Source organism: Harmonia axyridis, chromosome 3 (genome assembly GCF_914767665.1).
Source record: "Harmonia axyridis chromosome 3, icHarAxyr1.1, whole genome shotgun sequence".
NCBI classification, from domain to species: Eukaryota; Metazoa; Arthropoda; class Insecta; order Coleoptera; family Coccinellidae; genus Harmonia; species Harmonia axyridis.
Window position 1 is genome coordinate 49,356,360 of NC_059503.1, and position 27,511 is coordinate 49,383,870.

The following is a 27,511-nucleotide window of genomic DNA, read 5'->3' on the forward strand; positions in this document are numbered from 1 at the left end:
CTCCCTAGTGAGGTAACTTCTGAATTCCTTCAGTGCATATTAAAACAGGTTGCTTTGATTATTGCCATCTCCTGAGTTGGCGCAGGTGCGATGAACTTCTGAAATTGAGAATGAATGTGATATGGAAACGTTAGAAAATCGAATCATAATAACTTATTCTCGCGCAAATCTTTCAATTACATAAGCAGAGTGGATCAAAATAGCGAAACAATACTGTGACACGCGCAACAAAAACCGCGACTGTAAAAAGGGTTATTCTTACAAATGAGGGGTTTGGCAAAGTTACACGACAGCCTTTAGAGCAGGGGGGTGAAACCGCTAGTGCTAACACTGGCAACGGATGTGACGTCACAGTCACTCAGCATTACACGGTATACGTATCACGATGTAAAAATTTTATTCTCATAACAAGCCAATCAGCGTTCGAGGTTTCCAATAAATAGGTATTTGATTGAACAGCCAACAATTAATTGTGTTTGTAATGCATGTATGGTAGCAATGAACAGATCAAGTAGTTTTTATTGTCGCTTATTACAAGTTCTGTTTTAGGTTTCAGGTAATCCATGAGAAACTAAATTTAGAACATAATTAGACTGGGTTTTTCCTCATATCGTATTTCAATGTACTAATATATCTGAAAGCCCTCTTACTTGCGATTATAATATTCCTTCAAAATCAACTGGATTTAAGTTAAATTCTGTTCCTCGGCCTTTACTGAAATATCAAATTAATTATCATCATCCCTATGATTCCAGAACTTCCCCAAATGTTTCTTGTATGGAAAATATTAATGATTTTAACAATAACCATATCCGTGATCCAGAACTATCATATATATATATATATATATATATATATATATATATATATATTCTCCTTTCTTCCACCTTATAGGGTTGGTATATATATATATATATATATATATATATATATATATATATATATATATATATATATATAAATCATAAGGATAAGGACAGTCCCTCTCAGAGAAATACCAACCGTAGACACGTGTTTCGGGCTTTCGGCCCTCATCAGTACGGTGAACAAGTGTTAGGATGTGCAACACTTGAAAGAAACAACAAACAAACAGAGTCAACAACAGAAGCCAGCAATCCATTTGTGGTTTCAGCAGGAAGACCCAATGTGTTTTCGGGCAACAACCGACATCACCACGCGGAAAGCTATAGCTAACTGCTAATAATAGCTAAAATGACTCATCTGATAGTTTACAATATGAAATATTAATTAAAATTGAGCCTTCAATTTCTCGTCATTTTACCTGAAATGACGAGAATAGTATGTTATGGAAAGAAAATAAATATGTATTGTCTTCTAGATGTTCATCAACACGTTTATGGGCTGGAGGTGCATCATATCAAATATTCAATATGAAAGTTAATTTTTATGAATTTCAGATATCAAATGGACTGATAACTGTTAGAATATTAAGCTAGAGCACACATGTACCTAAGTTGATACTTTGAGGTCCTAAAATAGATTTGTAGAGAAAATAATTATACATCTTCAGAAGTAAATGAAGATAACAATAAAGGTCATCATCAAAAGTTTGTTATATGTACAATTTGGCGATATGAAGAAGAGAAAACGGATTCAAAATTGAAAAAATTTATGGCGCTTGAAATATGACGATTGAATTAATTTGAATGAAAAATAATCAGAAACGTTATCGGAGCATATTTGTTTGCACACTGCAGAGACAGTCACTGTACAGTGCATCCCATTTTGGGTGAGACTGCCAGGTTTCTCGCTTGTTATTTAAGATAGAGCCTTGCGGTTTTCACGTTCCTGTCCTACTTTTTCGTGAAACTCAAGTTGGTCTAATCAGATTGTGCATAACTGTTTCCGTTCAAGAGATACAGGGTGATTTTGGAAATTGATACTTTTCGGACCCCTTCTTTATCTCCGAAGTTATTAGAAATAATGCTGAGGTAAAAACTACTTCTGAATCAGAATTCTGCGTAGAATCCAGTGGCGTACTCATTATTTTTTTTCGGGGTATGGTTTAGAAGATTCAACACAAACTTATGTTTTTTTAAATGGAACACTATGTGTATCGTTACTTCGTTGAATTCGTTATTTTTTTCCCTTCAAAATGATATATGACACTATGTGGGTAGGATGTTCAGAAATGTTAAAAAAACACTAAAACATCAAATAATGATGATTTTTTGTTAATGGGCAATGGATTTTCCATAGAAAAGAAGAATCAATAATAATAACAATAATTTATAGCGATGACAGCTAGATCAGATTGGTTTTTTCCCTCCAATGCCTACTTGATAAAACAATGCTCCCGAATGCATAGTAGCCATAATAACAACAAGGATGTTTGTGTCATCAATGACCTACTATTTTTAAAAATCGAAAGTGATAATCCTCTTATTGAAACATAGAAAATTCATGGCCCATTTACAGAAAAATCATCATTATTTGACGTTTTAGTGTTTTTTTAACATTTCTGAACATCCTACCTACATAGTATCATGTATCATTTTGAAGGGAAAAAAATAACGAATTCAACGAAGTAATGATATATAGGGTGTTCCATTAAAAAAAATATAGGTTTGTGTTGAATCTTCAAAACCATACCCCGAAAAAAAATATTGAGTACGCCACTGGATTCTACGCAAAATTCTGATTCAGACGTAGTTTTCAGCTCAGCATTGTTTCTCATAATTTCGGAGATAAAGAAGGGGTCCGAAAAGTATAAATTTCCAAAATCACCCTGTATCTTTTGAACGGAAACAGTTATACAGAATCTGATTCGACCAACTTGAGTTTCACGAAAAAGTAGGACAGGAACGTGAAATCCGCAAGGCTCTATCTTAAATAACAAGCGAGAAACCTGGCTGTCTCACCCAAAATGGGATGCACTGTACTTCTATGGGTTGATGTAATAACTGTGACGATACTGTACAAAAATATGATCAGTGGAGCAATTGATAATTAAATATGTCATATAGATATTGCTTCATGTTATGGAATTTCATTATTAATGAATCGTCTGATATCCACTAACAATGTACTTTTCAATGAGTGCTTCGAATGATGAGTCATCTTGGGGGATCGTTATATCCTTATAACGATTCCTTCAGATTCGAACAGAATTCTAGTTTGCTAGTTTTATAAATCTAGAATCGACCACAAATCTGATGAAATTAATATTTAATCGATAAATAGGTACATACAGATTACATGACCTACCTATTCACCTTCAATAGCGTCATCGAATGATTCATACAGTTTTATTAAAATAACCTATGTATTATTTTCCGAACACTGCGTAGAATGAAGAATTATTATATTCACATAACGACGCACCTAAAACTCACTTATCAGCTCAACGCACATAATTGAAATGAACCGTTTTCTGCTGCAAAATATTTGGTGAATGGTTACATCTGGTCTAATACTCTAGTGGGTTTTACGATTGTTGTTATTCACTTCTTTGAAAATGCCGCTCGCCTTTTCTGGGAAGAAATGTTTTCAAAAATAACCTTTTTTTATGACCTTTCCCTCTGGATATTAGGGGTAAATATACCTCCTGTAGGTATATCTTTCCTAACGAACTTCCGTGCTTTTCGTGTTTGATAAAAAAAAATTTTTATTTATATCACAAAAATTTGCTCAAGATTATCATCATAATTATAAGCTTGCGAAATGAAAAAAAAAGGAATTTTTATGTTGCAGATTTGTCTGTTTTTCTCGAACGATAACACAAAATAGTTCATAACGCGAAATAATACATATATGTAAATGAACTGATATGATAGACCGAAAAAAAATCGAAAACATTTTTCGACGACAACGTTTACTCATACCTGTAATGTGAGAAAGAAAGGTTCGATAACGAAGTTCGAAGCAAACATTACTCAAAATAATAGCAATTTTTTGATTACCGATTCGATCATCAACCCTTATACAGGGTGTTCCTAAATTGGAGGTACCGCAATCGCTTTGTTTTCAAGATACAGGGTGTTCCTTGTAATTCTACATATAGAATATATCTCGTCTATGGTGTAGTATTTGCGCGATATCGTAAAACTCAATTCAATGCTTACATTTATAGGTTTCCTTCAAATAGTGAATTTAGCAAAATGTGGTGTCACGCGTTAAGATTGTTTTCATTTTGAAATATGATAAGTCATTTATATTCCTCTGAGGGGACGCCGACGAAAGCGGGTAGATAAAGGAAAATAATAAATTTCGGACATAGACGTGCTCGCAGAGCAATAAAAGTAATCATCTTGAAAGCGATAATAAACTGAAATTCTATATTTTGTAAATCTTGGGGGGGGGGAAGTAATTACCCCGAGTATCCTCTCATTTCTACGCCCTTGGCCCTCTGGTTATTACTCGAACAAAAGGATTTGTAGGTCCTGTCTTTCAGAAGGCAAATTCGTTATTAATGAGCAGATATTTTGAATAGATAAAGTTGGTAGCTTCTCAGAATCGAAGATACCCATATAAAAGTGAAATCAACCTTTCCTATGTATATAATAAAACATGTCTGAAATCCTTTGAATGCAATAATAAACGCTACCTATACAATAGCTAAATGACCATCTTTTTCTTTGAAAGTTGACATTAACAATATTACAAATAGTTCCCATAGAATTTCCGAGAAAAGGTCTTTTTTCACATAATCGAAAATCAGGGGTAGGAATATTAATAATGACTCAGATGTTCATTTTAGGTATAATAATAATAATAATAATTTGTAATAAATAAATAAATAAATAAATAAATAAGGACTGGAATTTTATTCCCTACGCCTCTACTTTAATTTCTCCGATTTCCTACTAATGTCTAATTGTGAGACTTTTCTCCCTAATATTAATACTGTTTGACAATCGGATTTTAATTTATACCAACTTTGATACGAATCGTTTCAGAGAACGGTGTACGGAAGTATCATTATTATTTATCTATTGAGTAGGGGAGAACGGGGGAATTTCGCGCACCTAACGGAAAAGGTTTCAAAAATGTTTCCTATGTAAATGCAAACTTTCACAATTTAACTTCGAAATTTTGCATTTATTTGACGAATCGCTTTGAGAATATATTAAAAATCTGAAATAATAATGTCATTGCGCGAAATTCCCCATGTGCTGGGATAATATCGCGCATGGGATGGGGTAATTCTGCGCAAGTATATATTGAATGAAGCGGGTACTGTTCCAGCATTATTATGCTCCCAAATTCAATAATTTAAAAGTCATTCGAGATTTTATCAATCAATGTTATCTATTTATTTATACGTAGGGTTAATTCCATCTAATGTGTTTTTAGGGTGCGTTTCAAATAAATATTCTATAGCATAGAAATTAAACTATGTAATTTTTTCACAAGTGACAGGTGTATTCATTATTGAAAGTAGTGCAATATAATTTCACGAACTGAATCTCCATGGGCGCCCGCAGAAATTTTTCTCAGGGGGGGCAAAATGAAAATTATTGAAAAACGATAAGGTGTCCTTGATTGTCATTGAAAACCGGAAAATTGTTGTGAATCCATTACTTTCCTTTTTTCTTTGCTCTTTGGATTGATAAAGTTATATTGAGGGTGTTGTGCTGAAAAATGAGGAAATCAAAATCTCAGGGGGGGCCATGGCCCCCCCCTGCGGGCGCCCATGTGAATCTCCGCTATTCAATTAATGAAATTTTGGATCTTGTCGAACATTCAATTAAAAATATCCACATTCAACTCCGATGAGGGAGAAGATATTTTGGAAGTATGTCGCAAACTTTCTAAGTTTTGGAACAGTTAAAGCATCTAGAAATTCTGAAAAGGATATATTTGAAGTTCTAGATAACCAGATAAATGTGCGTATCAAAAAAAAATTGTTGACGACGACGTTTACTCATATCTGTAATGTGAGAAAAAGTTCGATAATGAAGTTTGAAGCAAAAATTAAAATAGAATTTTTCTAATTCGATTGTTCATACCATTCGATTGTTCCTAAATTGGAGGTGCGAAGAAAAATGATAAATTCCCTGAATAATTTTAAGGAGCAAATGTACTATACATGGGCCCGCAAATGCTATGTTTTCTGGATACAGGGTACCTACGTTTCTTGTAGTCCTACTTTTTTGTGATGCATATAACATTTTATCGAATCTCTTATTGATCCTCTCTACAGATTGGATAAATAAATACCAAAAATTATAATTAATTATTTATCACTGAATCCTATAATAATTTGAATTTTCCTTGGGATTTCTGAAAATTTGTTTGACAAGAAACCGTTAAGTGTAGTTCTGGACCAGAGATTCTTTTCACATTTTTCTAAACAACCAGTGGTTCATCCAAAAGGTCTGGTGAAAAGAAGCGGGCACTCTTCCAGAAAAAATATCACAAAAACTTTAAATTGGAATATCTATGCCAAATTCAAGTTAAATATCTTGTGGGGAGAAGGTGCACCCTCGTTAAGCTAGCAGAAAGACTTTCGAATTTTTGATTTTTATTTTGATTTTGTAGGCTTATTTATTATTACCTTATTCAAAAATTTTTTTTTCTTGAATTGTCGGAGAAATCGCGGGTTCTGCGAGCTTTACGGTTGAGCTAGCGGAACCCAATCGTAACTATACTCCTCAGAATAATTTAAATAACATAATAATTTTAGGCTCTATTCAAACTAATTTATCACCCTATTCCGGCGTTTTGATAAGTAAATACACCTATGACGACTTGGTATAATCGTTTTGGTGTTTCGCCTCCTGTCAGATTGTGATTATTTCCATAGTAACGTACTTGGACGTTCGCCCAAAAAAAAAAAAGTCAAGCTAACTGAAATGTCATTGAATTTTTTAAAAGGCAGCGCTTTGGTTATAGGTCCATTAATAAATAAGAAATTGAAATTATTTTTCGTGATATAATCATAACGAATACCAGAGTGTAGACTATATATTTCGATTATGCGGACCTTTTCATCTCGTCGTATTTCGGGAAACACCACACGAGTTGCACTCTCGTGTCTCAGTGTTTAATCGAATATTATATATGCTCTTATGACATAATAACTGATCATTCAATGAATATTAAGTGAATATTCAATGATTATTTAGTTAATACTTATTCGAATATTCCAGATTCCACTCAAAAAACCTAGCCACCTATGACTGGAACTTTGTTGATATCTTTAAATAAATAAATATATTTCCGGTGGTTTAAAAAATAATGAGCATTTCACAATTGAAAAAAGATGGAATTGTCATAAATAATATTTTGCTATTAAAGTCATCTAGACTTTCTTCCTCCAATCCATGTTTGAATGCCATTAAAACTGGCACAGAATCTCCATCAATATCACGATATTCCAACATAGCCACCATGCCATCAATTTCCATAGCAGAAAAATATGCATAATTATTCAACAGATTTATTGAATGAACAGGTAATACTGAACACAGTTTACTGTTATCTGATGGATAAATGTAAAAATGTTCGTTATTCTTGGAAAGTCGAGAGTACCCTGGTTTTACCGAAAAAATGGTTACTTATATTTTTATAATCAAATTGTCGTTTGGAAAATCCAGCAATTAGTTCTATTCCATGACAACGTACAAAATACAATAGATCTTTAAGTAGACGCAGTAAAACCTGCGCTGGGACACTACAATCTACATAGACCCATTACAGGTATACAGGTATATGAACCCATTATAGCTATACAGGTATATATTTTTTATTTTCCATTATCTTTCTTACTTTCGTAGAATTTATTTCATTGAAAAAACCAAAGAACCCATATCATACTCATCTTTCCGAATGTATTTTCTATCCGTAGAATCTTATGTTATTATTATTAGAACTCTTTATTGCTAAACTCATATGTTAGAATTCATATTCGATTTGCATTTTTCACGTACTGGCGGTATGAGATTAGGGGAGAGTGGGGCTGGAAGTTCCCGGGGTAAGGTGTTCCGATGGTAATAACTTTTTAACAAAAAGAGATATCAAGAAAATGTAAATTAGGCTATTTTGTGAACCACTGGAAGTTTAAAAAAAATAAAAAGAAACTCTTGTTCAGTACTACACTTTGGTTTGTTATAGTTTTGTCGTATTTGCAATCGATTTCGAGAAAAAAATTCAAACAGCTCTCTATAGCAATTCTCAGGAAAATCCAAATGATTATAAAGATCCAGTTAGGTAGCTGTGATGAATAAATTAATTATAAGTTTTGATACTTATTTACCAACTGTGTAGCGAAGATTAATAAAGATTCGATAAACTGGTTAAGCATCACAAAAAGTAGCACTACAAGAAACACCCTGTATCTCGAAACCAAAGCGTTTGCGGGCTCATGTTTAAGTGCCTTGATACAAAGGGCGGTAAGGCATGCAAAGCTTCGAAAACTAAATGAGATTAAAAACATCTGTTCCGCTGAAAACACTTAGCCTTTGTCAGTAACTAGTTTCGAACGCAGAATCGTAGGAAATTTCCATATGTTAAATGTGTAAACAACTTTAACACACGTAATTCGAAGTGTTGTTTTTCGTCTTTGTGAAATACATTACATCCCTGATTCAGTTAGGGTAATAGGCAATACCAGTGCCGTATCTAGGGCGTGGCAAAGGTGCACTTGTCACGGGCGCAAGGTCTGCAGGGGCGCCCAAAAATATCAAGAGAAAAAATAATTGGAGCACACATAATAATTCGAAAGATCACAACTCGGTTTTCAAGTATACGCCTCGCAACGAGCAATGACGAGGAATCTGGAAACCAAGGACGGAGATCTTTCTTTTTCTTGGGGGGGGGGATTCTCGAACAAAATTTTTTTTTACAACAACGTTTACTCATATCTGTAATGTGGGAAAAAAGTTTGATAACGAAGTTGAATCTTAATTACTCAATATTTTTTTTTATTACCAATTCGATTGTTCTCACCTTATACTGGGTTTTCCTAAAAAGGATTTACGAAGGAAAATATTCCTTAGGATAATTTTAAGAAAAAAAAGTCCTATAAACATGAGACCGCAAACGCTTTGTTTTCGAGATACAGGGTGTTTCTTGTATAGTCATAATTTTTAGTGATGCTTATATTTATTAGTTTATCGAATCTTTATTAATCTTCGCTACAGAATTTGTTGATAAGTACCAGAAGTTATAATCAATTTATTCATCACAGCTTACTAACTGGATTTTTATAATAATTTGGATTTTCCTGAGGATTACCAGAGAGCTGTTTGAATTTTTTTTTCGAAATCGATAGCAGAAACGACAAAACTATAACAAAACAAAAAGTGTTGTACAAGACAAGAGTTTCTTTCCACATTTTTCTATAGAACCAGTGCTTCACCAAAAAATAGTACTGGTGGAAAGAAGCAGGTACCCTTCCATAAAAAATATCACACTGCAGATTTGCATACAAAATAAGCATATCACAAGCTGAAAACTTTAAATCGGAAGATCTATGCCAATTAAAATTGAATATCTTGTGAAGGATAGGTGATATGAGAAAAAAACTTGAACTTTAACACCGGCATCTCAAAAACAAAGCGTTTGCGTAATCGTGTTAGGACTTTTTTTCCTAAAAGGATCCGAGAAATCTGTCATTTTCATTTGTACCTCCAATTTAGGAACACCGTTCAGATATAATCAATTCAAAACTGATATATTCACAAAAAAAATTGCAATTTGAATGATCCACAATAAATTATATAACACAGCCCAGACAATTTTCAGATGGGAATTACTCAGTTCAGTTCTTTGACAACTACAGTATTGTGACGAAAATTATACAAAAAACTGAAAACAACGGGTAGGTAAGTGTATACCGATGACGAATGCAAAAATCACAGGTAACAAAAAAGGGGCGATGCCGAGAAAACGGATAGATGAAGGAAAATAATAAACCTCGGACAAAGACGAGCTGAAATGCAATTAATGTACTCATTTTGAAAGCGATAATAAACTCATAAACGGTAAAGGGGTCCGATTTTTTACTGACGTGTCGATTTCAAAGGAAAGAAAAATGATTATTATTATTGGTTCATTTGATGGAGAAATTTTCGTTATTCGTATTCGCGATATTTCTAGAATTTTATATTTTGAAAATCTTGGGGTGGGGTAATCACACCCAGTACCTCCCCATTTCTACGCTCTTGGATTGAAAAAAATGTTGACGAAAAAATGGAATACTTACACTTTGAATTAATTAACCTTTGTTTTAGAGTCTAAATCAGACTCCTCCATCAGACAAACTCTTAAAATGTTCAGAATTTGTCAACACAGAGAGACATATTGGTCTATCTCATTATAAAATTTTTCACTGTCAATTCATTTTTCAGTAAATTCATCAAATATGTACGATCTACTCCTATTATAGGGAATAAATATCACTATTCTTTACCTCTATAAAGCGGTTTAGGTCTATATCATCTTGTAGGGGAGAGTTGGATAATACCGCGGGGTTGATAATTCCGCGCTTCAGTATTATTCAAAAACTATTCACTTTTTCTTTGATGTAGTGTGTATACATCAAAGCTGGACATGCCTACATCCTTCTCCGCGCAATGCCATCACGGTCCCTGAAACGACGAAAATAGCACGCCCTGTAGAAGTTTTTTTCGTCACTCCTTATAATTTTTCGCGTACTTTCAGTAAGGTAAGTAATACTGTATTTATATTGTAATACTTTGATACTATAAATTTCTAATGCTTGTACACTGTAGAATTATTGACCGAATACTTTTTTACGTACTATAATATTTCCCATAAAATTTTGAGCTTAAAAAATAAAATTATCAAGTTTGATTATTCCGCGCCGGGGCGCGATATTATCAATCCGTAAAATATGAAGTCTGTACTTGAGGCTATTCGAAACGGAAATAAAATAAAGACATCTGCTAGAAACTTCAGACGAAAATTTACTTAGACTTCATGTTATAAAAAAATATTTACGTTTTGTTGTCATATAGACTTTAAGTTTCCATCAATACTTATTGCGTGATATTTTATATACTGATTTAATTTTGAGAAGAAGATTCGGCTCTCCCTATCTTCACGCAGGAAAATTACTCAGAAAGATATCAATTTTTTTATTATTAGATACTTTTGTTACTTACCCATTCGCGAGCAAATAATGTGGGCACGATTTTGTCAAACCTGGGCACGATAATATCGAATCAGTTCGATAATACCGCGCCTCTATTTTTTTTTATAAATTGACAATAAATACTTTTTGATTAAATTTCAGAAGTTTTTGTTATGCGGTTATTGTACCTGAATAAATGTCCTACTAATTACTCAATGTTGTTTCTTTCAATATCAAATAGTTTCCTAATTATAGGTCCAAGTCCTTAGGGGCTCGGTATTATCCAACTCTCCCGTAAGTCGAATTTAATCAAGAATGAATTGTATAACTCGAACTACGCCTATGTCGAACTATACGTAACTCAACGAAAAATCTTGCTCCCGTGGTGTTTCGAGTAATACGAGTTAACTCTTAACTGCATTAATTATCATATTTGATATATCGTATTTTTAATACTGCTAGGGACATCTATGAGCGAGTGTACGAATTTTATGACGTTACTCATTGGAGACAGTAATTCGGATATAGTGAAATGATTTGCAACATTAATCGCAATTTCTCTTAATTCTGGTGGTGTTAAATCGATTTCGTCAGACATAACTAACGAATTTAATGAGTAATTGTAAATTATTTCAAAATTCTAAACGTACGATTCATATCCAAATTTCGTAATCTGTCAATGTTCGTAACAGTCACACCAACTGCAATGATACAATACAAATGTCACTAGGATATTCAATCTAAATTTTTCATTTAATTTCGACAATAATTCACAAAACTTGACTGAAATAGAGAAAATATCGTCTAATACTCGTTGCAGAAGGCAATTCCAACACTCATGCGTTCGAATTTCGCATTCGTGTTAGAATAGAAGCCCATTCTGCAACTTGTTTTAGAATATAGTCCGTTCAGGAATTATTGACATCCCGGGTGGCTGGTGGAAAATCGAAATTAAGTTGGTAATGGCTCATTCGATCAGTAACATTTTGAATTGCAGATTTCGGGTTGGCATTGGAAATGTCATTGACAGGAGGTTAGATTATTCAGTTTGTTTGTATTATTGGTTTTGATCCAAGAAATTTTGAAACTAAAAAGTTGTATCAATTTCAAACACACATTGATTAGTTTATTTGAGTATTTCTCACAGTACTGTTTGAAAAAAGAAGGCAAGTCATTACAGCCTGGATTATTAGAGGAAGAAAATCTGTGAAATACGATTTCACCTTCAAAGAATCATTGAATGATTTGATCGTTACCAACAGCAACCAATATATCAGTCTGGATAAAATTTGACCAAAAAGCATCTGAATTTCAATAAATCAAAGACAACATTACATAAAATTTATTGGTCACAAGTTCAAAACAGTAAATAAAAGGAAAATTCTTATTGATAAACAGAAAAATATAATAAGTTGAGTACGATTTTATGGTGAATACGTCAGAGGAAAGAAAATATAGAGGTGCCTTATAGCATTTGTTGACATCGCTATAACATTTTTGTTTACAAACACTTATAATGTACTGCGTTGCCATTCTGAGGAAGAAGTAAACTTTTCTCCGTTCTGTGGCATAGATGTTTTGCGAATATTGTGGGGATTTGGCAACACGGTTCTGTTGTTGTTATTGCACGTGACAACTAGAGGGACGTTAAGGGTTAACTGTTCATTTTAATTTCACGTTTGTAATCGTCGTTATTTTATACAAGTTTGTGAATTTAAAGTTACATATTGTTAATTTTAATCATGGTAAAACCTCGAAAAACATGTATAGTGTGTAAAACATCCGGAAATGAAAACCTAACCTATCATAGGTAAGTTCACGTTTTGAGTCCATAGGCGTAGAATATATCTCGTCTAAAAAATTCGATCCATTCTTTAACGATTTCCTAAAAATTTTCTTGTTTTATGTGCGAATCTATACGCATCTCTAATATCTATCCTATTCATGAAGTAAAATTTAACCATAAGAGACACTAGAATGAAGTGTAATCTGAATAATGTGAAATTGTAATGCAGTGCCAACTGTGGAATTTTTTCTAAAAAGTATGTCAGTAGATTTTTGTTAGATTTCTGAACGATGATGGTAGATTTTTAGTAGATAACTCCAAAACCAGTAATCAGTAGAAAGAAAGAATTAGAAGAACGATTCCGTTGAAGGAGAGGCTCATTGATCATTTCGGACAGAGGAACTGTTTTTTTGATTATCATACATAATTGTTTTTCAAGCCAATTGACCTTATTGATTCCTTCAACCCAAAAAGAAAAATTATGAAGCTGTCATACTTATCGAAATTGTAATAAATCATGTGTTAAAACTTCTTAGTGTTATTACTGTGTCTTCTCCCCAATGCATTATGAATCAAATTTGAAACAAATGAATTCCCCCTTTATTTTTGAGAAAAAAAGTTAGTATGAATTTTTTTAACTTACAACTTCTGTTGTGTCGGCAGCACACAATTGCACTTTTCTGTATTGTGGGTTGCTGACTCATAAAACGCTTTGAAAATATTGGCAATATGAGCCAATATGGAACGAGCGGTTTTTTATAACAGCAAAAACATTATTATTAATTGGAACTGTTAATGTTACTTTCTTGTTCTCCGCATATTTCGTCGCTATAAACAATAGTATTCGCATTATCGCTAATTTCGATAAGTTTATTAACTTCGCTGTGTGTGGCAAATTAATTCAAGTGTTAGTAACTGATAGAGACAGTAATTAGTTATAAGGTTCAAGAATATCAAGTGCATGACAACTGGTGTGCCATCATTGAGGGATCCCTCCTGGCCTACGAAAGAAAAGGAAGCCCCCAAAATCATCACGGCCCATTTGGAGTTGGTAAGAGCTTTTATATTCAGTTTCTCATTAGCGGAAAATCTGTGAATTGTTTTTGCCATCGCAACATCTATAATAAAAATACAGTCCATACTCGCTCTACTTATTAAATACAGTGAAGAGCTAACAACTTCTTTCTCTTTTGCAGTCAGGCTATAAATTAGCCTTTTACTGCTCCATCTCAATATAATTCACCTCTGGTGAGCTATTTTGATCTGCTCTAGCAGGTGGCAAAGTTTGTGTAATCATTACACAATCTCTGTGCCAGTAAGGGTTTGGCTCTAATACACACTTCCTAGAGAAGTGCCATCTTCGGTCGTTTGTGTTTCCTAGGAGCCGAACATGCGTAACACATGACCGGCCGGATGGTGGACTTATAAAGAAGAAGCTTGTTGGAAAGAGACATTTTTGTGCTTTTGCAAAGTAGCGGTTGCAACGCTGCCGCTGTTGTCTTTCCCCTTCGTCACAGCTGATGTGACGTGTTGGTTCCAAGTGAGCTTTTTGTCAAGTATCACTCCCAGATACTTGGCCTCGTTTTTCCATTACAATCCTCCTACCGAACATTACGACGAGTCCGATGGGATCTATTTTCTTTCGGCTAAAAAAAACTGCTTTGATCTTCTCAGGGTTTCTTGTAGGTACTTCGTTGCCATTTTGGGACACCAAGAACTGGCAAGAAAGGCGGTATCGTCAGCGTAAAGTGCCATGGAGTTTTTCACCGTTTTTGGCATTTCGGATACATATATTGTGAAAAATATTGGAGACAGCAGAAATCCTTGCGGAACTCCGGCTAAAAGAGACCTCTCTGAAGACAATACTCCGTCAAATCTGGCTCTAAACTTGCGAGAATGCAGGTAAGAAGCTAAAAGTTGGACCATGGAGAGTGGGAAACCTGCCGTAAGCAGTTTGTATAGCAGTCCTTTGGGCCGTACTTTATCAAACGATTTGGCTACATCCAAAAACACAGCTCCTGTGACTTGTTTCCGGTTATATCCATCCGTGATTGGTTCCACTACTCGGAGCACTTGTTGCACAGTGGAATGTTGGCTTTAAAAACCGAACTGTTCCTACTGTATGATATTCTTTTCTTTCGTTATTGTGTTGAATCTTTAGCATTGACTATATTCGTCAGTGCTACTAAAGCTTTTCGAGGGAGGTTCCGCAACGTCAAGTTAGTAATGCCGTCCGGTCCTGGTGCCGTTCTCACTTTACTCGACATAATAGTGTTCTGGATTTCCTGAACGGTTCGAAACCAATAGCTTCCGTTGATTCATTTTTCACTTTGCGGTTGACGTCCTCAATGTGGTCCAATTCCGCATAGTTGTAACTACAGCTGCATTGGCGTTGGAGGTTATCTGCGAAAGCTTCAGACTTTTCTTCTGGACTGTATACCATTCCTCGTAAACCGTGAATCGGCGGGGTTGGTTTCCTATCTGAGTGCAGTGCTTTGGCCATCCGCCAAACACTGTTGTCTTCTGTGGAAAGAGAAAGTAGTTTCTCTTCCCAACTATCATTCCGGACCTTTCTGAGAGCCTCCTTATTGACTCTATCGTTGAGCTAGAGTGCTTCTCTCTGATAAGCTCCGCCATCAATAGGTTATTACCACCAATAACACCCAAGAATCGCTCGAATTTCATGTTTTCTATTTTCAGCTGTTTGAAATGCAGGAATAAGAAAAAACCTTCTAATTTTACACAGACATCCTAAAGGACTAATGAACACGTAGGTACCTTTCATTTTGCAAACACAGAACCTTTCAGAAACTATAATTGATCATTTCAAAGAGCGATTTAACGAGCACACATATATAGGTATTAAATATGAATAACAAATATTAATCGCTCATTGAAATGATCAATTATAGTTTCTGAAACGTTTATTTGTGATTGCAAAGTGATAGATACTTACGTATCAATTAGTCCTTCAGAAAGTATGTGTGAAATTAGCAGCCTTATATTATTCATTCGGTACCTGCATTTGTCCGATTTATTGTTACGTGAATATTGGCATTTTTTCGATATTCCGCTTGAATTATATATTTATTTGAAGTACCTATATGTATTCGGTAATGATTGATTGTAAGTACTGACTTTGTTTTAAAGGTAAAAAAACCTGACCCGCCACCTCTTGTCCACATGTTTTTGGATAAGAACAAGATCTATGTTAAAACTGTCGAAATCAAAATCAGGATAGATATTTTTCAGGGGGACACGCAGAGTCTCTTCTGGTTTTGTTTGGCGCTAAACCTACTGAGAAGCCAGTTAGATACATCGACGACCTCAAGCTCTACTCCGCTAACGACGAGCAATTGGGAAATGTGGTAGCGTTCTTTGAGGCTATCGGAATGAAGCCGGGGAAAGATGAATGTGCCGTGGTTCAGGCGAAGAGAGAAGTCAAGTACAATTAATAGGGGACAGATCTGGTCGGCACGCAGAACTTGACGATACAAGAATGCCAGAGTCTTTCATCTTCCTCAGAGCACATCAAGCCCTAAGATCCCTGAAATGAAATGAAGAACATTTTCAAGGCAAAATTTGTAAAAAAAATTTTTGTAGTCTCATTCTAAAATAAATTGAAGGACAACAATCAATACGGTAAGGCCTTTCGGTTTCAAGGTGGACAGAGAAATGGGGAATCAGAAAAATTGGAGAACAAGATGAATATTTCAAATTTGATCGATAATTTTTGAAGGTCCTGAGAAGGACCGATTAGTTAGACGAACCATTCTCATCACAACAGTAATTTTTATATTCACTTCTTCTTCTTCAAAGGTGCTGCTTTTTTCGGAGTTGCCACAGACTTGACTGATTTGGGTTTTGGAGCTTTCGGTTTCTTAGTTGGCGATTTCGCAATCTTCTTAGCTTTAGAAGGGGATTTGGCGGCTTTGGGGCTCTTCTTCTCGGTTGTTGCAACTGCTTTCTTCGTTTTCGTTACAGCGGCTTGTTTTTTGGCAACAGTAGACTTCTTTTTCTTCTTGTCGGTCACCACAGCTGATGCCGAAGTGGATTTTTTAAGATCATCTTTGGACTTGGAGGTGGCTTTTTTAATCACTTTCTTCTGGGATCCCGATGTCGAACCACCAGCTGCCAATTTGAACGAACCAGATGCGCCTTTTCCTTTTGTCTGAACTAAAGATCCAGATTGCACAGCTGATTTGAGGTATTTCTTAATGAAAGGAGCCAACTTTTCCGAATCTACTTTATAGTTGGAAGCTATAAATTTCTTGATGGCCTGCAATGACGATCCACTTCTTTCTTTCAAATCTTTGATGGCGTTATTAACCATCTCTGAAGTCGGAGGATGGTTGGGTTTGGCCTGTTTCGCGGTCGCAGTCTTTTTCTCGGATTTCTTCGCAGTTTTCGCACCGATTGGAACGGACGCACCGCTTTGTTGCACCTCTGTATCGGCAGAAGACATTATCGTGATAATTGATGAAATCGTTACACGGTATATATATTTATCTATATATGTATATATGTATATATATCAAGAACGTTAGATACACTTTCTGCAGGAAAAATACTGAAAATTAATGCATTAAAACTGAAGTCGACGGAACTTTGGCTAGAAATGTATGAATATGAGGATTATTTCGAGCAAAATGCTCAATTGATCAATCCTTGAAATTTCCGAATGGAAAAATCAAAAATAGAAAATTTCTGCACCATATCGTCTAGAAATATTTCCGGAAAATTTCCCATAATCGATAATAAACGACATTCGAACGAAGGAATGTGAATTCCGGTATAAAACGCTATCGTTAACAAAGGTGGTCCTTCGAGCCAGAGTATTGGCCTCAGTTTTCTCCATGTAATTTGATTAATAGGAAATATAATCAATTGTATTTCAGGGAACGTAAATTGTTCGAATTTTCATTAATTCAAAGCATACTTGATATAATCGATAACTTTCCTACAATTAGGGTTATTATAGTTCTGAAAGTGGCGAGTCGGTAGGGTGATCTAGTGTGGATGAATCTTCTAACTGTTCAATGAAGACAATTTTAAATCAACTCGTGAGAAATAACAAACAGGAAAGGATAATAATCGTATTTTGGAGCAGGCTGGAAATGTAGCTGATTGTTCATAAATTCATAGAAAAGCTTTTCCGCTACATAATGCCGTAATACAAAAGAGCGTTCGGAAAAAGTAGTCAATCTAATATGAAAACTCGATTAATGTTAGACACGCACTAACGGATGAATTACCTGAAGAACGGACCAGGAGGTAATCATACAAATTAATAGTTTGAAAAAAAAGGATAATATAAAATCTCCATAAAAAAAAACAATTTGTAATCCCATACCTGAAGCAGGAATCAGCGAATGATATAAATGGGAACCAGCGATATCGTGCAAACAAAACTATATTACCTCATTTAATTAAGATATCAAATAATTCAGTAAGTAAACTACTTTTAATAATTCAAGTGAAATACTAAATTGTTAATTCTGCACTTCAAACATGTGAAACTTAATTAACACGGGAGAGTATAAATCTCAAGTATAATATTGTCAGTCCAATGGGCACTGGAAGAATGTCTAGGTAAAGTTGCTTCACCCTCCACTCATTATTATTATCATATTATAATAATATTGTATTATAATTATATTATAATGGATATGGAATGTCTTGATGATGAGTCTGATAACTCACTGGCAGATTGAATGGTCATAGAATCGAAAGTATAAATTTCCATCAACTCGTCATTAAGCTGAACGATGAAGAGAGCCTGAAATGTTTATGATGATGAGTACATACTGGCAGATTTAATTTTTATTGTTATTAACGGTCATAATAGTGCCGTAATGTAATTTTCCATAAATCTGTTATTGAAGAAAAGAAGAAAGAAAGAGGTGAGCAATGAAGAATTTTTGCTGGTTTATGCAATGGTATTGTTGATCGGAGTCATGTAATATACAGCGAAAACAAGATCCCTATATGAAGAATAAGGAATATTGTTCAAAAAGCATTAATACAAGGATGTGCCACGTCCCCGACACTTGTTAACAATATAGAACAGAAATGAACATCTGAACACGCTGAGAGGTTTTGGTGAGCAGTTTGCATGTAATATTTTTGGCAGACGCTCTATTGTAAGATTCACTACTAATGATGTTATATTTAAGTGAAAGCAATTAATATGATTAATACCGGCACCACTGACATCATCAGCATATTTAATGGCCTAATATATATATATATATATATATATATATATATATATATATATATATATATATATGAACCCAGCGGTTCATATTTGACACCCTTATGAGAGATAAGTTCAACGGTTGATATATATGTTTTTTCTTTGTAAATATAATATGGATTGTACCGTGTGTGAAATATTGTGCAATGCGGGATAGGAATGAGAAAATTGGCTTCTCGATTAGAAAATGTGTGATCTCGTTATACGCGGAGGGGATTAACTTAGCGAGAATTATCAACTCAAACGGGTGGGATGAACGGAACTTCTTCTTCTTGATAGTGCCAATCCGTTATCGGATATTGGAGACCATTCTGGCTATTGTGACCTTATTCACTGCTGCACGAAACAGTCCAATTGTTGTTTCCCAGAACCAGACTCTCAAATTTCAGAGCCACGAAATTCTCCTCCTGCCGGGACCTCTCCTTCCCCCAACCATGCCTGCTGTATTAGGGGTTGTCCATTAATCACGTGATCTTTTTTTAGCATTTTTTAAACCCCCCTCACCCATTGGTGATACGTAGTGAGGTTTAAGACCACCCCCCTCCCCCTTCGCAACATCACGTGTATTTTTAGTACCTACAACGAATCTTAAAATTTTCTGAATATTATCTTAATTTAAATACAGGTATAAACTATAATCTTTCTTCTGAAATTAAGGACCATAATAAAAATGTCCACACCAGGTTGCAAGTTTTTTTTGATTGCCATAACAATAATAATAAACGAAAAGTGTAATCATAGGAAAAACATGTATTGTACTAGTACATGAATATATTTAATAAGAAGTCGTATTTTGGTCTTCTTGTTCAGGTCGTGAATCGTGAAAAGTTTTTTCATTTTAATGAAAGCTGCTCTTGCCTTTTCAATCCTACAGCGGATTTCCCTTGAATGATCCCATGCCGAGGTACGAAATTGTTTCGACTCTCTACCATTCTGTTGTCGATGTAAAGTTGATGAACGGAACGCGCAGAAGAAATAATTATATATCTTATCGCCGCCTACCGTCATCGATTCTGTGAAAATATTTTATGGAATAATTTATATATGCCCATTTCTTAATTTGTTCAAATTGATAAAATAAGGTGGCAATAAAATTTGGATAAGAAATGTTCCTCCTAGAGCACTACTAACTAAATGCTTATAAACTTGAATAGACAACACTTTTGTTTGTCCTCGGAATATTTATATATTTTGTGATCGTATGGTCACAGCAATTCCAAGTAAAAAAAAATTAATAAATAATATTTATAGTTGGGTGAATGAAAATGTTAGCTGTTTACCCTTAACGGTGAATTCCAAAAGAATTATCTCGTCATTGTAATTTGGTTGCCCATCTCACGGACAGGTTTAGCCTTTGTGGGAATTTTGTTTGCTTTCGGATTGTATGATATTTGTGTAATGGAAAAAACGAAGAAACGTTAACTTTGTGGTCCTGAAAAGGACCGATAGCAATATTTCGATGGTGAAATTTAACCTCCGAAACCGTACAACGTACGACCTTGGCGTTTCAAAGCATATACGACGTCCATTGCTGTTACAGTCTTCCTTTTTGCGTGTTCGGTGTAAGTTACAGCGTCTCTAATAACGTTTTCTAGGAATACCTTAAGTACACCTCTAGTTTCTTCGTAAATCAAACCAGAGATACGTTTCACCCCTCCGCGGCGGGCCAATCTTCTGATAGCGGGCTTCGTGATTCCTTGGATATTGTCTCGTAGAACTTTCCTGTGACGCTTAGCGCCACCTTTTCCCAAACCCTTACCACCTTTGCCTCTGCCAGTCATTTTTCCGTTAACGATTACAATAACAAGAATTAACTAAAGGTTTTACCGTAAAATACGGCTTTTATACCATCACAGTTTTCCCCACCACTAGATCTACACGACCAACCAATGATATTGCGAGAATGTGCAGTGGAACCGCCTACCTATTCCGCTATAAATAGATGAATCTAAGATTTACCTCAACTAGTTTATACCCATACTCGAGATGGCCCGTACGAAGCAAACGGCAAGAAAATCCACTGGCGGAAAGGCACCGCGTAAGCAACTTGCCACAAAAGCGGCACGTAAAAGTGCACCCGCTACAGGTGGCGTAAAAAAACCTCATCGTTACCGTCCAGGTACCGTAGCTCTTCGTGAGATCCGTCGTTATCAGAAAAGTACCGAGCTGTTGATTCGCAAACTTCCTTTCCAAAGGTTAGTGCGCGAAATTGCCCAAGACTTCAAGACCGATCTCCGTTTCCAGAGCTCCGCCGTGATGGCCCTTCAAGAAGCTAGCGAAGCTTATCTGGTCGGTCTATTCGAAGATACAAATTTATGTGCCATTCACGCCAAGAGAGTAACCATTATGCCGAAGGACATTCAACTTGCTCGACGTATCCGTGGCGAACGTGCTTAAGCATCTTTTTCACAAAGTTTAAAATCGGTTCTTTTCAGAACCACAACTTTTTTTTTACATTTATACAATTGATTGCTTTCTTATAAGGTATCCCAAATTAAAGATCCGATATCAATAGTGCAATATAACCTTACTTAATTTCTTCCAACAAAATGCGTTACGAATTTCAATTTTGATTATGGATATCAGTCTTTTGATATCCTCTATATCTTGGCGCAATAGCTTATTTTAAGCTGGAAGCAAATTATGCCGTCTCATTTCCAATTCGATCATTCAACTGCAAAAGATTCTGATGACCAGCATTAGAGAGAAGCGATACCGTGATTTCTAGATCACGTTGTGAAACGTGAACGTTACTTTATGATATCAGTGAAATTAAAGCGTGACGTGATCACTGTTTAGGTTGCTTGTTAATAATATTTGTATGAATCACCCAAACCTGGGTTCGATTATATTTGCAACTCGAATTGGTCACTCATTCAAAGCAAAATTGTTATGAAAACATCCATTTTTCTTACATATTCAACTCTTTTCCTTATTTCAGATTTAGTTAGGAACGTAACAGAAGGATATCGACTTTTCAAATGTTTCCTCAAATTTGAAGAGGTGATTTTGAAAGATAATTTCAACTTGCATAAATTACAAGTAGCATAATTTACATCAACTTTTGTGAAGAAAGCCCAAAGATTGCTGGTCTTTCGCCTGTTATTATTCTTTCGCCTATTATTATTATGTCGCTGACGTGTTTTCGTTTATTTTTTCTAATACAGAGTACCATTTATTGCTTCGGTCGACAACTTCAATATAGAAAGAATTTCTTTGGGGTTGTTTATCAAAGATAAGCATAAAATTAGAATTTTATTGCCACCACCAATTATGCAGTAATGCAGTAGTTATTAGTTTGCAGCAAGTATTTATTGTTTAACTAGTTCTACAAAAATACTTCCTACAGCATGCAAAGTTGCCTACGATGCTGGGATTGTCATAAAAATATGCAATTATGTTAGTCGAAAAAGGTTCCGAAGCAATAAAAACATCAGGCTGCCTTCATAATTTACGATTGCAACGGACGATGATATGCCCTGAAAAGATCTGTGAAATGTTCAAACTGTGATCCCGTCACGCTCTGTATTCGTTTTTCGGAACCGTGACTACCTGTGACATTCTGATCTCAGTGATTAAATCACAGTTCGTGAAATATCGCTCTTCTCTAATCAGCATTCCACCGACTGTTTCATAACATTTTGAAGAGGATAATGAGCATACAAGTTGTAAATAACATCCCATCACCAGTAAGGGTTAATGTACAACAATCTAGCTTGCGACATGTTTGGAATACCATAGACGATGAGATGGCGGTAGTTTTTGCAGACACTCGCCATTGCTAGAGTCCATCGAACTCTGTGCTAAGCTTTAATTCTTCGGGTTTGATGAAATGTCCATCAGTTGATTATTCAGGTGATGCGTCAGCAGTGTTGTGAAAGGCAGTGCTATGGTTCCTAAATGGTTTTGTCGGAGATGACCCGGGACCAACTTCTATTTTCTTTTGAAGTTTGTAGGTTCGGGTATATACCCGAACTTAAATAGGTGGAGTCAATTTAGGTGGTACGATCTCAAATAAAAAGTTTACACTGAGAAGCCAATTTTTTAGTTTACACTTATCGTCAGATTGATCGATTGAAGATGCCTCCTAAAACTAGCGGAAAAGCTGCCAAGAAAGCTGGCAAGGCCCAAAAAAACATTTCTAAAAGCGACAAGAAGAAGAAACGCAAGAGGAAGGAAAGTTACGCTATCTACATTTATAAAGTATTGAAACAAGTCCATCCGGATACGGGTATTTCAAGCAAGGCTATGAGCATCATGAACAGTTTCGTTAATGATATTTTCGAACGCATCGCCGCCGAGGCGAGTAGACTTGCTCACTACAACAAACGTTCGACAATAACCAGCAGGGAAATTCAAACAGCAGTGCGCCTTCTCTTGCCCGGTGAGTTGGCAAAACACGCCGTCAGCGAAGGAACTAAAGCAGTAACAAAATACACCAGTTCCAAATAAAGCAGGAATTGTTGTTGCATATCAAACGGTTCTTTTCAGAACCACAACTTTTTAAAACTTATAATTATAGTCTGATCTCTAATTTCACCGTTAACGACATGTAGATTTATCAATTTGAAATAATCCATACTAATATAATTCGAATATGTTCGTCAACTTCCTATACCATGTCTGATAATTTTGCACACCAATATCATATATATATGTATATATATTCGGTTCAATGTTATTTACCTGCTTTTCAATTGTTACTATATATATATATATATATATATATATATATATATATATATATATAAATATATATTTATACCGTTGCAGGGTAAGGCTTAGAGGTTGCCGGTTCCTCTCAGAACAAGGCAACACTCAATTGCTTCTGAGGAAACTTCTCACAATTCTCGTGGTCCACAAGATCATCTCCTTTTGCGCCTTCTCTATTAGATCTTCGTGAAGTCCAAGTTTGGCTGTGTTCCCAGTTAGATGCATCTCAACCAGCCCATTCGTGGTGTGAGTAGATATATATATATATATATATATATATATATATATATATATAAACCTGTTGCAAACAGTGATTGTTAACAAAAAAAAAAAATATATATATATATATATATATATATATATATATATATATATAGATCAATGAGATAAGGGTTTATCGACTCAATGTTTGGAGGAATAAATAAAAAGATGAACTCTTTATTCTGTGACAAGCTTTCGCATTTTTTTAATGCTTCTTCAGGGCTTCTAAAAGAATGTACAATAATTTTCACAATGAACAATCTAAAATATTTTTTACACATTGAACTTACCGAATGTGAGATTTTTAAAGTCACTAGCATCATGCTCAAACATTCGTCATTAAATAAAACTTACAGACTAGACAAAACAATACAAATACAATTATCAATGTAAATTAGCCGCATCGCAGTTTATAGAAATAAATGATTGATAAACTTGTTATTGTTGCTTTGTTTACGAAATAATTACAGGTTATGTTACAGCTCTCTGTGGATTTAGATCTTTACTTTGTGTTCCCATCCCATCCCATCTAAATCCACAGAGAGCTGTAACATAACCTGTAATTATTTCGTAAACAAAGCAACAATAACAAGTTTATCAATCATTTATTTCTATAAACTGCGATGCGGCTAATTTACATTGATAATTGTATTTGTATTGTTTTGTCTAGTCTGTAAGTTTTATTTAATGACGAATGTTTGAGCATGATGCTAGTGACTTCAAAAATCTCACATTCGGTAAGTTCAATGTGTAAAAAATATTTTAGATTGTTCATTGTGAAAATTATTGTACATTCTTTTAGAAGCCCTGAAGAAGCATTAAAAAAATGCGAAAGCTTGGCACAGAATAAAGAGTTTATCTTTTTATTTATTCCTCCAAACATTGAGTCGATAAACCCTTATCTCATTGATCTAAATATACCTGAGACTCTTAAATTCACTTATAATATATATATATATATATATATATATATATATATATATATATATATATATATATATATATAAGTAGGGGTGATTTGGGTATCTAGGCAATTTGAAATGATCAACAATCTATCGTCTGTTCATCTATATTTCGAACCAAGGTGCGGTTCTTCTTCAGGATGCTAAAATTACAAAATTACAAAATCAAGAGTTGGAAAGCTGAAAAAACAACTCATGCTCACATCCGACAAGACAGTATCATCAATGCTAATAAGTATAGCAACAAAGGTCTTCTGCTCATAAAAATTATAAAAATTACAATAAACCAAAAAGAAAGGAAAGAAACGCTATCACAATGAATCTGTCTGGCTTTGCAATCTCACTATTACACAAATTCCCACCGAAGTTGAGGTTATCTTTAGTCTAGTACCAAAATTTGAAATGTGTTTCATAAACAAAAATGAAAATAATATTAATAAGAAGATTGACTTAAAGAATTTAAGTGTTATATATAGTTATTTATTATCCTTAGATCGTAGGCCATCTAGACAAACATGACTTTATGTCACTTCCTGCATTGTTGTTTTCTCTGTGTTCCCTTGTCTGTGAATGTTAACCTATAATTTTGACAGATTCATTGTGATAGCGTTTCTTTCCTTTCTTTTTGGTTTATTGTAATTTTTATAATTTTTATGAGCAGAAGACCTTTGTTGCTATACTTATTAGCATTGATAATACTGTCTTGTCGGATGTGAGCATGAGTTGTTTTTTCAGCTTTCCAACTCTTGATTTTGTAATTTTAGCATCCTGAAGAAGAACCGCACCTTGGTTCGAAATATAGATGAACAGACGATAGATTGTTGATCATTTCAAATTGCCTAGATACCCAAATCACCCCCTACTTACTTTATTCGGCAAATAATTCTCTTACTGTATATATATATATATATATATATATATATATATATATATACAGGGTGAGTCTTTGACTTGTACATATATTTTAACCGAAGGTTCTTGAGGTCAAAAGAAACACTTTTTTCATTTACCATTTTTTCCGATTCGGCCCTGTTAAAAAGATATAGCCATTTTAAATTTTCAAAATGAGCTAATTCACCCCTGAAAACCGGAACACTGAAGTTTTCTCAAGCATAAGATATACCTCTTGAACCTTGGAAATAAGCTACTAAATTAGAAAAACCATCATAAACTCACGTTTAACATTCCATTTGTTGAACAAAGTAGTGTTTATAATCAAATAAATGAGTTATTCCAATTTCGTTGACGCTAAAGATTAAATATTCTTCTCTTGATTTCTATTTCATTTTCGATAATTATAACGAATTGAGCTCGCTACCACCCATATTAGCTCTGATACTCATATCCATTCATTCATTATATTTCATTTATATGATATCGTTGTTTATTTTTCGTGCAAGAATTAACCTTAAAATCTCAAATAAATAATATTCATCTATGAAAGATCTAACACAGACTATAGTAATCTGTGGTTTTAAGTTTGAATTTCAAATTTCGAGTGATGCCAAATATAAACACAGCAGTTCGGTTCGAATAATCTATGTTCTAAGTTCTAACCTAAAATTTTCATTTACAGTTTACAGTTTACACTGTTATTGTTATAAGATATTTGTTATGAAATGAAGCATTTGATTTGTTCCAACTATCTCATAAAAATATTGAAATGCATCAATATTTTTGAAACCATCAGTATGAAAATATGGAAATATGTAAAATATTCTGGCTCTGTAATCAATGGAAAATGTTAGACTCCACTTGTAATCAAATTTGTTGTTAATGTGTACCTACATTATAGCCAACTTTACTACTTAATTCATCTTGATTTTGGCATTGAAAATAAATGAGAAGTATTCAATGTAAATATCCACAATAGAATATTTGGTTTCTTTCAACTCACCTAATTTGTTTTCACATTAAAACAATTATGGCCCTCTTGGAAGTATGTCAATCATAAGCTCTTAGGATGAATTTATGGAATAGCAAAAGAATAAAAGTATTCAATCTCAATCACATGAAAATTTGTCTAGTATGTACCTAGTCCTATGTTTCGATGTGAGTTTGAATGAGCCGAAGAAGAATACAGTATTGTTCGATAGCAGCAGTCTTTAGTGGGATATTGATTGTTGTCATTATAATGGGACTATTTTGTGAAAACTTTTTTAAACATGGGTTTTATGAATAATCTGGACTTTTCAAAAAGAATGTTGATTTTAGTGAAGTATCTTCTTATTATCAGAGCTGTGCCAAAGCTCAGTGATTTTTAATCAAATCGAGGAGTTGAGGTGAGCTTATTCAAATAACTTCATTTTCAAACTAAGTTGGCTAGTACTTCAATTCTTAAATCTGAGACATGACTTCATAGTAAATATTCATTTCTGTGGTTTTTTTTTCCACAATAGAACAGAGTTGCATTCAGCCAAAGTACCCAATTTTTTGAATTTCACAGATAATTTTTTTTTTTTAAGATC

General features: G+C 34.4%; 3 protein-coding genes across 3 annotated transcripts in view; 2 read left to right on the forward strand and 1 right to left on the reverse strand.

The window, feature by feature from the left end:
- Nucleotides 1–21,067, reverse strand: part of LOC123675387 — a 34,828-nt gene extending 13,761 nt beyond the window's left edge. The window contains exons 1-2 of the mRNA XM_045610739.1: nucleotides 20,582–21,067; nucleotides 16,882–17,159 (exon numbers count right to left, since the gene is read on the reverse strand). Coding sequence (XP_045466695.1) covers nucleotides 16,882–17,159; nucleotides 20,582–20,888 — 585 coding nt within the window. The 5' untranslated portion in view covers nucleotides 20,889–21,067. The remainder of the gene's footprint in view (nucleotides 1–16,881; nucleotides 17,160–20,581) is intronic.
- On the forward strand, nucleotides 20,997–21,577 carry LOC123675388 (histone H3-like). Its single transcript, XM_045610741.1, has 2 exons — nucleotides 20,997–21,017; nucleotides 21,076–21,577. Exons 1-2 carry the CDS (start codon nucleotides 20,997–20,999, stop codon nucleotides 21,502–21,504), a joined length of 450 nt encoding a protein of 149 aa, XP_045466697.1. The 3' UTR covers nucleotides 21,505–21,577.
- Nucleotides 21,578–22,982: 1,405 nt separating this feature from the next.
- Nucleotides 22,983–23,599, forward strand: LOC123675078 (histone H2B-like). Its single transcript, XM_045610323.1, has one exon. It carries the CDS (start codon nucleotides 23,188–23,190, stop codon nucleotides 23,557–23,559), a length of 372 nt encoding a protein of 123 aa, XP_045466279.1. The 5' UTR covers nucleotides 22,983–23,187; the 3' UTR covers nucleotides 23,560–23,599.
- Nucleotides 23,600–27,511: the final 3,912 nt, after the last annotated feature.